The sequence below is a fragment of the Salvelinus fontinalis genome, chromosome 12 (assembly GCF_029448725.1).
Source record: "Salvelinus fontinalis isolate EN_2023a chromosome 12, ASM2944872v1, whole genome shotgun sequence".
NCBI lineage: Eukaryota > Metazoa > Chordata > Actinopteri > Salmoniformes > Salmonidae > Salvelinus > Salvelinus fontinalis.
The window spans coordinates 27,966,594-27,981,431 of NC_074676.1; the positions used below are offsets into that span (position 1 = coordinate 27,966,594).

The 14,838-nt window shown below is 41.0% G+C and overlaps 2 protein-coding genes across 3 annotated transcripts in view; one reads left to right on the forward strand and one right to left on the reverse strand.

Moving 5' to 3' along the window:
* Positions 1-265: 265 nt before the first annotated feature.
* On the reverse strand, positions 266-7,558 carry LOC129867082 (purine nucleoside phosphorylase-like). The gene is made up of 6 exons (XM_055940243.1): positions 7,276-7,558; positions 3,877-4,046; positions 3,386-3,489; positions 2,412-2,587; positions 2,009-2,199; positions 266-1,896 (listed from the first exon to the last, which is right to left on the reverse strand). The coding sequence occupies exons 1-6, from the start codon at positions 7,302-7,304 to the stop codon at positions 1,700-1,702; spliced, it is 867 nt and encodes a 288-aa protein (XP_055796218.1). The 5' UTR covers positions 7,305-7,558; the 3' UTR covers positions 266-1,699.
* Positions 7,559-9,971: 2,413 nt separating this feature from the next.
* The window catches only part of hydin (HYDIN axonemal central pair apparatus protein), a 75,651-nt gene continuing 70,784 nt past the window's right edge, over positions 9,972-14,838 (forward strand). Inside the window, exons 1-3 of one of the 2 annotated variants that reach the window (XM_055940244.1) lie at positions 9,972-10,049; positions 11,979-12,163; positions 12,504-12,629. In XM_055940244.1, the coding sequence (XP_055796219.1) occupies positions 12,029-12,163; positions 12,504-12,629 (261 nt within the window). In that variant the 5' untranslated portion in view covers positions 9,972-10,049; positions 11,979-12,028. The remainder of the gene's footprint in view (positions 10,050-11,978; positions 12,164-12,503; positions 12,630-14,838) is intronic. The other variant, XM_055940245.1, reaches the window with a different exon arrangement.

Here is a 14,838-nt window from a genome sequence, read left to right on the forward strand (position 1 = left end):
CATAAATGTACTGCTCTATGAAACACGTTAAAAGACTGGACTCTGTTCTCTTCCCATATTGCTCATGAGTCAATATGAACATAAACAAGAGGTAATTAACCATTCCATTCAAAGTATTTTCACTACCTGTAATCTCACACTAACATTGCTCCTGCACAAACTGCACACTCACGCAAGCACACACAAACACACACAACCTCCTACTCAAGGTGCTCAGTATTGTTTTGCCTATACTGCATGTGACTCTAACAATAACAGTAGACAATTTTAGAAGTGTAATTTGCAGGTTTTATTTTAAAACAATATATTATGTGAAAATAAATTCGATTTTAGGACAACTGAAGTTAAAGTAAAGAAGTTAATCTCCTACATACAGTACATTACTACTCCTCAACTTTGAAAAACATCTGACATCAACAGTCTTCTTTTTATGACTACGAAAATAACTGGCCCCAATATACACTGAGTGTACAAAACATTAAGGACACCTGCTCTTTCCATGACATAGAATGACCAGGTGAATCCAGGTGAAAGTTACGATCCCTTATTGATGTTACTTGTTACATCCATATCAATCAGTGTAGATGAAGGGTGGAGACAGGTTAAAGAAGGATTTTTAAGCCTTGAGACAACTGAGACATGGGTTGTGTATGTGTGCCATTCAGAGGGTGAATGGGCAAGACAAAAGATTTAAGTGCCTTTGAGCGGGGTATGGTAGTAGGTGACAGGCGCACCGGTTTGTGTCAAGAACTGTAAGGCTGATGAGTTTTTCACGCTCAACAGTTTCCCATGTGTATAAAGAATGATCCACATCCAGCCAACTAGACACAACTGTGGAAAGCATTGGAGTCAACATGGGCCAGCATCCCTGTGGAACGCTTTAAACGACTCAATACTAGGAAGATGTTCCTAATGTTTGGTATACTCAGTGTATGTTGGAGGTTTTTAAAAATGTTTTACTTTTCATCACTCTGATAAATTTGATTATTCTTATAACCATGATGAGTTTTGGCGATCTCTCCATCAAGTAGCAGTCGGATTCTAGAAATGTAGAATAATAAGGCTACCAAGGAAGAAATATACATTGTTAATCATTACTAATGAGCGACAACACAATGATTGTTGGTCCACATGATATACAGACCATTGATTTGTACTTAATAACTGATCCCATGTTCACATTGACCATGAGATTAATTTGTACTTAATAACTGCAATACATTAATGTACATGAAGGCTACATATCTTACACTTTAGTGTGATGCATTTTCAGTTTTGTTTTAATTCAAAGGAATATATTATTTTCAAGTCTGTACTATCTCCTATCTTTTTTTCTTGGTCATTACATTACTTTTATAGCCATATGGATAACCCCTTTTTGAAGAGGTGAGTTTGGTTAGTAGGCCTCTTTACAGTGCTTCAGTTTAGAGATTACACGATGAAGACAAATCCCAGCCTATAAAATGTCAAATCAAACTGAAGTAGCAATACTAGCATTAGCCTCTGTGCTGAGAAATGTAAACAAATAAGACATCATTTTAAGCTATCTAGCGTTCCCTTCAAATAACGTATATCATATGATTGCAATGATCTGTCTGCTAGCTATTTCTCTAGAATATATGCATCTGTGCTTTCTGTATAACATCACCTTACAGTAGCTAAATCCCTGGGCAGTTAACACAGACAGACTGGGGCTGATCTACATCTTAGCCAGAAGGTTACTGATCAGCCTCTGTAGGTCCTGAGTGCGCATTCCTGTGGTCTCCAGTACCTCCTCATGGTTGGCCTTCTCCTGGCTGTCGTAGTCTGTGACCACCTTGTTGGTGATGAGAGACAGGCCAAAGACACGGAGACCACAGTGACGAGCCACCACCACCTCAGGGACTGTACTCATACCTACAGAGCACAGAGAGGGTGAAAAAAAGACAAGCACTAGAGTTCTGTTGAAGAAATAGACATCTATTGAAAGATTTCAGGGCATTGATAAAGCCCAATGAACCATACTAACCCACAGCATCTGCGCCTAGTTTCTGGAGAGCTCTGCACTCTGCGATGGTCTCAAAGTTAGGACCTGCCAGCATGCAGTACACGCCTTGCTGGATAAAGGAGGAACAGCCCTGCTCCTCAGCAGTCTCTTTGGCCAGTATAGAAAGGTCTTTGTCATAGGCGTCCGACATGCAGGGAAAACGGACTCCAAACCTGAAGAGATACATAAAGTCCTGTGTCATATCGGAGGCCCTCAATGTCAGGTAAACGAACAATCCAAGAAGTCCACAAGGATAATAACCATGCCCTTTACTGTAATAAAATGCCAGTAATCAGGCTTCTCAGACAGCAGGAACGTGCAACATGACCCTTCCTTCCAAAGATCCAGAGACTGCTATTCTAACTAGGAGTGATGGAAGGCTCACCTTTCATCGTTATGACCACACAGTGGGTTCTGGCCTGCAAAGCCTGGCATGTTGATGTGATCCTTGATCAGCATGATGTCACCCACTTTAAAGTTGGGGTTCAGCCCCCCAGCAGCATTAGTGACAATCAGGGTCTCCACCCCGAGCAGGAAGAACACTCGCACCGGGTATGTCACCTAGAGAGAAAGAGGAACTAGAGATCACATCCTCAGTACTACATTTTTTTAATAGCAAGCCTGCACTGTTTTCCTTATCGCTAGGTGACTAGACTATAATAATTTTAACTATATTCACTATAATTATTTTCACAAAATAAAGTCAATAAAACCTTTTTTAGTCATAATGCGTAGTTCGTACAGTATTTGTATTTATTAAGGATCCCCATTAGCTGCTGCCACGGCAGCTGCTCCTCTTCCTGGGGTCCAACGACATTGTCAGAAATACAAAATATTAAAATATAAAATATTATATGACATTACATTTCACAACACTTTACCCAATACATGTACTGTGTTCCCTCAGGCTACTACTCCACTATCACATATTTACAATACAACATCCATGTGTAGGTGTGTGTAGAGTGCATGTCTTATCATGTCAGGGTGCATATTATATTGTGTCCAAAGATTTAAGATTAAAATTCAACTCACACTGTCAAAGGTTAACCCAAATTGCCTGGAATGCTAGTTTTACAGAGGTTAAAAGCTTACTCAAGACACTAACTGTGTTATTCTAACATTATGGAACGTATGTTCTTCATAAAAGTGCAAACTGGTGAAGTATCATTGAGTATCCTCACTACTCATTTGAAAGAATATAGTAGCTGCATTTAAAAATAAATATCATCCCATAAAACAGGTGTCAGGTTTACCATGGGATATACAAGCATTTCAATACACTTCCACAACATTCATTAAATATGAATCCAATGTAATGAGGATATGGCTCTGGTGGGTGGAGAGAGTGGAGCTCACTGTGGCAATGTTGTAGCCTTCGTAGAAGTGGAAGCGGCCCTGCATGCAGACACACTGCTTCCCCTGCAGCTCCCCAAAGACCAGCTGACTGGCATGTCCTTGTACTGCAGTGGTGCAACAAGAAAGAAAGGAGGAGCATTTTTATAGAATTACTGAATGTAAATATTTCAGTCAGGTCCCAAGGACAGGAAGCAGCAGCCACCAACGGGTGACGGTCTGGTTCTGGGTCACAGTGAAGGACTGGTTTTCTTACTTCAACTTTCAAAACATCCACCTAAACATTTCTTATCTAACATTAAATGATTAAATGCATAAGTTATCAATGATCATTATAACGTTTATTGAGCTTTGGTCAAGTGTTCAATAAGCATAACACTGTAAGATAGTATGTAATGTCTACAGGATGATGTAATGATGCATGTACAAACTGAAGACAGCATGATGCTGTACATTTTCAGGTGGGACAGTACAGGATAAGGATATTGTCTGACCTGTGCTGTTGGGGAAGCATGGGATGTCCTTGTAGGGAAACACAGTCTTGTTGTCCAGCAGGTCAGCCAGGCCACCCAGGCCAGAGCCACAGATGATGGCTACTTTAGGCCTCTGCTCAGTGTGGGACAGCAACCAATCAGCTGTTTCCCTGTAATCCTCATATTTGTAACTGAGGAAAGAAACATAGTAAGTGCATGCTATTCAGTGTAATATAATAATAATATATGCCATTAAGCAGAAGCTTCTATCCAACGCGACTTACATTCATTTGTGCATATATTTTTACATATGGGTGGTCACAGGAATCGAACCCACAATCCTGCCATTAATTTAAATCATCAAAGATAATCTGTGTTTCAGCAGAGATAGGTTACTATATACCTTTCATCTGAACACAACCAATAGGAACTTTTCTTAGTTGATGAGCCCAACCTGTCAATTACAGAAGGGTGATCTTCAAAAGTATCTTAGCAGCTCCTACAGCTGGTAACAACAGAATCACAGACACAACACACCCTGTAACCCCCTCTCTTGGTTGTGTGTGTGTGTGTGAGAAAGAGAGAGTTTATCTAATTGAATTAAATTGAATCGTGAGTTCAACTAAATGTAATTAACTTCTACACATTCAAACTCTACAAGCACATCGACTTCATTTGAGACACATCACTGTTGTCGGGCAAACTCATCGGGTGAATGATTGATTGCAAGTCCTGTAATTTAAAAGCAGGCTTATACAGCTTTTATAAGTTACCATGAACCCAATTAGATCACTTGACTAGAGGTCACTCTAACAAACATTAGTTGCAGAATGCAGTTTGAGTTCTGCTAGTAAAAACATATACAGTATATCACAAAAGTGAGTACACCCCTCACATTTTTGTAAATATTTGAGTATATCTTTTCATGTGACAACACTGAAGAAATGACACTTTGCTACAATGTAAAGTAGTGAGTGTACAGCTTGTATAACAGTGTAAATTTGCTGTCCCCTCAAAATAACTCAACACACAGCCATTAATGTCTAAACCGCTGGCAACAAAAGTGAGTACACCCCTAAGTGAAAATGTCCAAATTGGGCCCAAATAGCCATTTTCCCTCCCCGGTGTCATGTGACTCGTTAGTGTTACAAGGTCTCAGGTGTGAATGGGGAGCAGGTGTATTAAATTTGGTGTTATCGCTCTCACACTCCCTCATACTGACTGGTCACTGGAAGTTCAACATGGCACCTCATGGCAAAGAACTCTCTGAGGATCTGAAAATGTTTTTTGTTGCTCTACATAAAGATGGCCTGGGCTATAAGAAGATTGCCAACACCCTGAAACTGAGCTGCAGTACGGTGGCCAAGACCATACAGTGGTTTAACTGGACAGGTTCCACTCAGAACAGGCCTCGCCATGGTCGACCAAAGAAGTTGAGTGCACGTGCTCAGCGTCATATCCAGAGGTTGTCTTTGGGAAATAGACGTATGAGTGCTGCCAGCATTGCTGCAGAGGTTGAAGGGGTGGGGGGTCAGCCTGTCAGTGCTCAGACCATACGCCGTACACTGCATCAAATTGATCTGCATGGCTGTCGTCCCAGAAGGAAGCCTCTTCTAAAGATGATGCACAAGAAAGCCCGCAAACAGTTTGCTGAAGACAAGCAGACTAAGGACATGGATTACTGGAACCATGTCCTGTGGTCTGATGAGACCAAGATAAACTTATTTGGTTCAGATGGTGTCAAGCGTGTGTGGCGGCAACCAGGTGAGGAGTACAAAGACAAGTGTGTCTTGCCTACAGTCAAGCATGGTGGTGGGAGTGTCATGGTCTGGGGCTGCAAGAGTGCTGCCGGCACTGGGGAGCTACAGTTCTTTGAGGGAACCATGAATGCCAACATGTACTGTGACATACAGAAGCAGAGCATGATCCCCTCCCTTCGGAGACTGGGCCGCAGGGTAGTATTCCAACATGATAACGGCCCCAAACACACCTCCAAGACGACCACTGCCTTGCTAAAGAAGCTGAGGGTAAAGGTGATGGACTGGCCAAGCATGTCTCCAGACCTAAACCCTATTGAGCATCTGTGGGGCATCCTCAAACAGAAGGTGGAGGAGTGCATGGTCTCTAACATCCACCAACTCCATGATGTCGTCATGGAGGAGTGGAAGAGGACTCCAGTGGCAACCTGTGAAGTTCTGGTGAACTCCATGCCCAAGAGGGTTAAGGGCAGTGCTGGAAAATGATGGTGGCCACACAAAATATTGACACTTTGGGCCCAATTTGGACATTTTCACTTAGGGGTGTACTCACTTTTGTTGCCAGCGGTTTAGACATTAATGGCTGTGTATTGAGTTATTTTGAGGGGACAGCAAATTTACACTGTTATACAAGCTGTACACTCACTACTTTACATTGTAGCAGAGTGTCATTTCTTCAGTGTTGTCACATGAAAAGATATACTCAAAAATTTACAAAAATGTGAGGGGTGTACTCACTTTTGTGATATACTGTATATATATCATCCTCATATTCGATGTTAGCAATAAACCTTCAGTCACCATAAACTTTTATATCGGCAGGCCATGTTTTATGAGTTGTATATGCTTCATAATAAAGCTGGATTTAAAACGGAAAATAGTGTCAATTCAACCTTCCGCTCGCTGTAGTAAAACGGTGGGAGCTACAAAGGCTCAGTGAGCAAGTGAAATAAACAGCAGGATTGGATGATTCAGTGGCAGCGCAGTGCGGAGCTGTCCGTGGTGCTGCTGCGGGATCAGCGCATTCCATTCGGGATGGTCCACAGAGCCGCGCGACTGCACACTCCTACTGAACCAGGCGCACAATGAACACGAACAATGGCCACTCATTTTGTATTTATTGACAGACAACGGCGAGTCCCTTTCGTTTCAAATGAGCTGGCAAAAGCTAGGGCTACTTTCAATGCTTGAATTAATTTTACATAAGGTTTGCATGAAAAGGAAGCATGTTTCTTTAAGTGCTGCCCACGCTAACGTGTACCTACGTATGAGGATGTAGGCAGCCTAGTTACTAAAAGGATAGGGAGATAAAAGCTTACATTTTGTTAACCTTATAAACAATATACATTTTCGATATGTAAATCGACAATGTGTATTGGTATCTATCAAATATAGCCACGATAATCTCTTGCCATATGTGAAAATATGCCTATTTCATGTATCCTAATCCACCGACACATTGTAAACTACGATATGACGATTTTACTGACTGAAACTGGCATTTTGGCAGAACATTCATAGGTTACTGTGCGCTTCCAACCCTCGACACAGACAAATGGATTAGCATCTGCCGCTGAATTATTATAGGCTCTACTGTGTAGCCTATCAGGAGGACAACCGTTCACTTCGTTTTACTTCGATATACACCAATATGTTATCCTACCTGCATTGGTTTGAGGATGAATTGTTCATTTCTGATGATGAGGTAAAGCTACAGTAGAAATGGTTTGTTCGTCAGCCACAGCGTTTAGCGACAAACGGTAATCGTAGGACAAGGTCAGTGATGGGAGGGTGGCGTGACGGAGGAGGAGTCGTTGGACTTGCAGTTCCTTTGAAAGGGCTCGTTGTTCTAATCCAATTGTCTGGGACGCTCACTGACCCGCGCAATAAACGTTGAGGACTGACACTGACAGCGGGCCAGCCGTTGACAACATAGGGAACTGAAAGGATCCTATGACTAAAGCAGAACAAATAATAGATAACTCTACATTAAAACTTAACCACAAAACAATGATTTACTGACAGTGAAGGTGCACGAAGGGGAACTTGTGTCTACCTGAAGCCACGCTCTCACACTGGAAATACCCACGTTAATAGTTTGGATAACACTCAGAGCAGAGACCTCAATTAGTCAACTATCATTTTGTTGATGTGTTGGGCTGGGGGGAAATCCCCAAAATTAAAATATGCCCACTCTTTTGAATGTCTCCATGTGCTCAAAGAGCCTGCTCTGACTCATGTGAAATGCAAAACGTGTGGTTAGATGTCAGGTTTTGGTTGAATTTTGCCTGGTTGTGTAGGACTACATTGAGAAAGATTGCAATTTGCAGGCTACTTCAAGGTCTTTCTTGGCCCTTGTCCAAACAATTAAAAGTTCAAACTTGGCGTATAATGTGATGAGTTACTCAGTGGCACCGGGCATGCTTTCCATCACTGGTTAAATCGTTGTAAAGGACAGCACATAGGGACAGCCCCCCCCCCCCCCCCCCCCCCCCCCCTGGATTAGTTGAGAAGCCTCAGAGGGGCTTCTCTGGTGATATTTAAGACATGGCACTGCCTTGTCTGGTTCTTCTGTTCTCCAGACAATATCCCTTAGTTTTATGTATTGTCTACTTTCTACCGTAGAGGCGTATCTGGAAAACCAGTTTAAAAAACTGCAGAATTGCTAACTACAGGAAGATGAATGGCATAAAGTGGAACATGGTTGAAAAAAGAAACACTGAAGTTTTTTTCTGTCAGGTTTTCCACCCTTTTAACTATTACACACATAAGGACTACGCAAATGTTTTCACAGTTCTTAAGTGTAAAATCCAATGACAGAGCTAAAGCAGAGGGCACATAGTAGCTGGTGTATAATAGTGTGATGAACCTCTAGGAACCTCTAAACAGTCACCACTCGAGGAACAAGATTTACAAAACGCTACAAAATCAATATGTGGGCAAGCAGAGCTAGGCATATTTGTAAAAGGATCAAACTAATAGGATTTGTACGCATTAAACGGAAAGCAAATTTCCCTCCTGTCATCCCTGTTCTATTTGTACTTTCCCTGTGAGACACCCCGTCCCCCACAGTGGCATTCCCTCCTCTCCTGTCATCCATTGTGCAAAGGCCGCCTCTGAAATACCAGACATCTCAAATAAAACTGAAGCTTTCTGGTCAGACTTCCAATGAGGGTGTGTAGATGTGATACACAGGGAATGCACTATAGTAGCTTTGGGATTACAGTAAATTACAGTTTGTAAAATTAAATTACATGAACAAATAGTTACAATTTCTTGTACATACTGCGTGCCTCTTTCGACATGAATGAATTGTGTAATCTGGTAAATCTCTCCAAGATTATATTGTATTGTGAAACAATAACAATTAAATAACTACTTTTTCAACCTCTGCAAGACACATTGAGATTAATGAAAACAATTTACAGGTCACTAAAATGGAAAGTTGAAGGCCTTCTATGGGAACTTGGTGGGAACCAACTGAGTTAGTAGAAATGAGGTGACTTCATGAGAGTTTTTTGTAAATGAGAAGAATTTTAGAACTATTACTACTGAATTGAAATAGGGAGAAATTAGCTATTTCTATTAAAAAACATTGTGTATTATTAATTTATTAGGCCACTTTTGCTGAAGTCAAACCCCTACACTGTTGTAATGTTCTAACTCAACCTGACATATGATATATTATCAATGAATGTGGCATAGGGAGTTAGGCCTGGACACATACTGTAATTTTTTGGTGATGCAGAATAGGCATGTGTTTTTTGAGAGAAATCCCCTGGTATCAGGGTCTTCAGGACAAAATAGTCTGCTACTCTATTATTCATTATCTTTCACACATTCTACTACCTAGTGCATACTCATGCATATGTCTACTCGGATCAAATAACTGTTAAAGAAACATAAAACATCCTCTGTGTTTTTGATAGCAAACATTACAAATATGCTGGCACCACAATTTATAGATTAATACCCCAAATGTAGCATACATATAGTCTAACAAGACTTCCAAACTGTTTCACTTGTAGTTTGAGTGCTCAGAAAGGAATGCATGCATAGCCTACTAATTAAGCCTCGTTAGATAAATCTAACATTTGTCATCTTGATACCCAATTAGAATTATTAACTTTGATCATATCTATTGAATTCAGTTATTTACTTAATGGGCTACATAGGCTAGATAGAAGACTGGTCACTCTAATATCAGAGTATGGGTGGGGGGTTGGGTCGTCTCAGAGGTCCATTTGGATACATTGTTTCTGATGTTGGCTCCCCGAACACCAACTCTTTTATTCCCGCTTTGGACACGTGACCAATGAGGACCACGTGACCAATGAGAAGGAACCAGCACGCCGTAGAGTCGGTGCCATGGTAACGGCTAAATGCGCTACAAACTAAAAGGAGAGAAAGAGAGGGACAACTATTGGTGACTATTCTGTAAATTTCAAAACAAATGACAATGCCTGGTTATTAGGAATATAAAGAACCTAGAACTGAATATAAAATGTTTGAACTGGCTTGATAATGTAGACACATTTATTGAAGTTTATAGTTAACGTTAGCTAGTTGCTAACGTTAGTTGGTTGCTAGTATAACGTTATTGTACTGTTTGCAGATTTGAACGCCAGACGAAATATTGACAAATTTGGATGGATTAAATATACCTTCGTTACCAATAATAATAAGTTACTCAGCCACAGTAAAGACGATTCTAGCTACAGTGCTGAAGAACTGTTATCTGTGCGCACAGGCTGTAATTTATCCAAAACACGAAATAAATTACTTTAGAGCACTGTTTACCACCAGACGTGCCAAGTAACGTAACTTCAGTCAGAGAGGAAGAGAGAGGCCCAGAAATCTCTCATTCAAGCAGGTTTCGTTTTTTCGCCCACAAGGAATTCGTTTTTTGTATGGCGATTAATGAGAGAGTGGTGAATTTGGTCAACAAAAAATGAATGGCTTATTTGCTAAGTTACTTGAGGTTTATTTGATGGAACAGAAGTTTCGTAATGCTTAAATTGTTACGAGTGTACTGATATAAGTAAGATACGAGACATCCAGGTGTTGTGGCGAAAATCTTCCCCTGACAGAATTTTCCACCTTTCGCGTTCTTCATTGCTGCGACTTGTTTGCTAGTTGAGATTTCTGCTCTTCACTCCGTTGTCAGTTTAGCCTACATTTCACTGATCTTTCGGTTTGGCGATTTGTTTCAAGTGTATGTAGCGGTTCTAGCTTAAATGGCGCCCTGGGTGAAATCCCCCCCTTCAGTGCGCGCACCCGTTGGCGCCCGTTTCCGGCCCCGGCAACAGACGCCTCACAAGTCCTCAACTGGCAGCTTCATTAAATATTACCCGTAAAACACCAGTCTCAACGTCAACAGTGAAGAGGCGACTCCAGGATGCTGGCCTTCTAGGCAGAGTTGCAAAGAAAAAGTCATATCTCACACTGGCCAATAAAAAAAAAAAGATTAAGATGGGCAAAAGAACACAGGTACTGGACAGAGGAACTGTGCCTAGAAGGCCAGCATCTTGGAGTCGCAGCTTCACTCTTGATGTTGAGACTGGTGTTTCGCGGGTACTATTTAATGAACCTGCCAGTTGAGGACTTGTGAGAGGTCTGTTTCTCAAACTAGACACTCTAATGTACTTGTCCTCTTGCTCAGTTGTGCACCGGGGCCTCCCACTCCTCTTTCTATTCTGCTTAGAGCCAGTTTGCGCTGTTCTGTGAAGGAAGTAGTACACAGCGTTGTACGAAGAAAGGTCTTTGTTTCTGGCCCTTTTGAGCCTGTAATTGAACCCAAAAATGCCGATGCTCCAGATATTCAACTAGTCTAAAGAACACAGCGTTGTTTCAGAAAAAAGGTCTTTGTTTCTGGCCATTTTGAGCCTGTAATCGAACCCACAAATGCCGATGCTCCAGATACTCAACTAGTCTAAAGAAGGCAAGTTATATTGCTTCTTTAATCAGAACAACAGTTTTCAGCTGTGCTAAATAATTGCAAAAGGGTTTTCTAATGATCAATTAGCCTTTTACATGATAAACTTGGATTACCTAACACAACGTGCCATTGGAACACAGGATTGATGGTTGCTGATAATGGGCCTCTGTACTCCTATGTAGATATTCTATTAAAAATCTGCCGTTTTTAGCTACAATAGTCATTTACAACATTAACAATGTCTACACTGTATTTCTGATCAATTTTATGTTATTTTAATGAAAAAAAAAATTAACTTTTCTTTCAAAAACAAGGACATTACTAAGTGACCCCAAACTTTTGAAGGGTAGTGTACCTACTAGAATAAAGACTCGTAGTGAGTCTGTCTTGTTGTTTTCTAAATAAATGAATATGTTCATATTCAACAGGATCCCCTGTATCCTCAAATTAACTAAACAAAGAAAGCTCCAACTTTGCAATGCCCACCTCCAAGGTTCAGGCATCCCATGCGGCTCTGCCAAGCCTGCCTCTGAAAATACCAGAGGGATTCAAGAGCAAAGTGGTGGCACCCAGGAATCCCAAACTAGTTAGAAGAGAGGATAGGCCTAAAAAAGTGAGTACATTCATATGGAGTGTATGTTTTCAATATACACATAACTTGCAGCTATTATTGAATATATCCTCCTACTTCATTATTCATTTATATTTCAAGTAAAATAAAAAAATGTGTCTCTTTCCTTGAAATGAGTGCAGTTCTATGTTTACCTATTGATGAACTAATTGATGGAGAGATGTTATTGTGGGGGAAATTAAGCAGAATATGTGTTTGAGTTGGCCTATTCTAAAAGGGGAGAATAATAACATTCCAGGAATATGTCTGTGGTCAAGGATGGACATTTTTATTCAATGATCACTCATGGATTCTGTTCATTGAATTCCCTTTCTCAATGTAGCTGACACCATCTGCTTTTGCACAAGAGATGTCTCAATCTACAGCGGAGCGGCTGGCAAATACACATGAGATGCACCCACCACGCATTCTAGAGCTGATAGACATGAGTGAGACCACTCACCAGAAGGTAAAGTCTATGCAAATGCACTACAACAGGATTTCCCAACTAGCGGCCTGCAGGCCAAGTTTGGCCCGTGGGTGATTTTACAAGTCTTCTGAGCAAAAATAAATAAATTTCCAAAGTATTCCCACGCATACTAGAAAGATACAGTATATGTGATTGTATACAATTGTAAGCAAGGTTTGAAATTATTATGTTTTAGTCTAATATTATATATGTTTGGGCTCAGGGGTCACGTTAATGCAGAATTTAGTTTTTCTCATAGAACAAAATATATACAACGCATAAGAAATATCTTGCTGGCCTCCCGAGTGGCGCAGTGTTCTAAGGCACTGAATCACAGTGCTATCTGTGCCACTAGAGATTCTGGGTTCGAGTCCAGACTCTGTCGCGACCGGGAGACCCATGGGGCGGCGCACAATTGGCCCATCGTCATCCGGGTTAGGGGAGGGTTTGGCCGGCAAGGATGTCCTTGTCCCATCGTGCACTAGTGACTCCTGTGGCGGGCCGGGCGCAGTGCACACTGACACAGTCGCCAGGTGTACCGTGTTTCCTCCGACACATTGGTGTGGATGGCTTCCGGGTTAAGTGGGCATTGTGTCAAGAAGCAGTGCGGTTTGGTTGGGTTGTGTTTCGGAGGACGCACGGCTCTCGACCTCCGGCTCTCACGAGTTCGTATGGGAGTTGCAGCGATGAGACAAGATTGTAACTACCAATTGGGGAGAAAAAGGGGTAAAAGAAGAACGTTTTGTGAACGCAGATCTAAAATGCTTCTTATTGTAATTTCTGCTCGTCATCAGACCAACGTTAATTTTGTGCTTCAGTAGGACTTTTCCACTCTGATGAGAATTCATGAACAGGCATTCTAATAGCAGATGTGTAGCTACTTTTCTCCTGTACTTTTCGTGCAAGATTAACTTTCAGCAAAACATTAGGAAATGTAGCTGGCTACATTCATTCTTAGATAAACATTAGAAATATGATGGCCATGCATTGTTTTTGCAAAAAATACCTTTCTTTTTCATTGTAAGCTCATTTACTTGTGTGGCTGCTAGACGAATAGCATTGCACTTCTGTTACCATCTGATGAAATGAAGCTATTTTCTGTCGAATGTGTTGCACTAATGTATTTTCTGTGAAGGAAAACCATAGTTGCACGCCACGATCACTCGATTGTATTTTCTGTGAAGGAAATCCATAGTTGCACGCCACGATCACTCGATTGAAGGAAAAAAAACACGGTTGACTTTTAATATAAAACACAGGTGAAATAGTTTAAAACACAGTTCATGATCCCTGCACTATAAACTCAAAGTCAAGCTTTCTTTATGATCACTTAGGATGCAGTATTACCACTTAGCTGTTTTTGTTGGCTTGGAGAATCATTTATTTGTAGATAATACTGATAATGCACAGGCCAAAAGCTTGTGTCGATTGTCAAACCGCAAGAAAACATCTAATCAGATCCTAGGTCACCCATCTCAACCTGATTGATGTTGGAAGCCTATGGTTAAAACATAATATTATTGCTCAGCCTTTACACCATCAAAAGGGCCCTGGTAGGGCTTTATGTCACTTCATCTTATTCATTGAACGTGCATCTGTAAATAGGACTGTGCATCCACCCACTCTTCCTCCCTTGGAACATAAACTGGATTTAATTGGATTGATTATAGAGGAAAATCATTTAATTTACTGTAGGAATGTGAAAGAAGTACACATTTTCTCATCTTATAAAGCATCTGCTCTCTGCACCTCTCTCTCTCTCTCTCTCTCTCTCTCTCTCTCTCTCTCTCTCTCTCTCTCTCTCTCTCTCTCTCTCTCTCTCTCTCTCTCTCTCTCTCTCTCTCTTTGCCCCTTTCTACCTCCAGCGTTTTCTTGCCTCTGTAATACTGTTAGCTAATATAATTATTTTCCAACCATCTTGTCCTTAAATCAGAGCCCATCTTCTGAAATTGTATACAAAATTAAGTCAAATAGGATGAAGGAGGTTCAAATCAAGGCATTCTCTTTTTCACTTACAAGCTGGCCGATTGTGTGGAGTAAATTTCCACAGTTGCAGAATACAGAATGCATCATCATTATGAGATGAAGGTCATTTTGACATAATTGATATTAAGTTTATGAACCAGGCCTGTAAGCAGCCTTCCCTTAGTCAGCGTTGTCTGATGTGACCTCCTACTGTAGTAGTAGAGGTCATCTAATGTGACTTAAA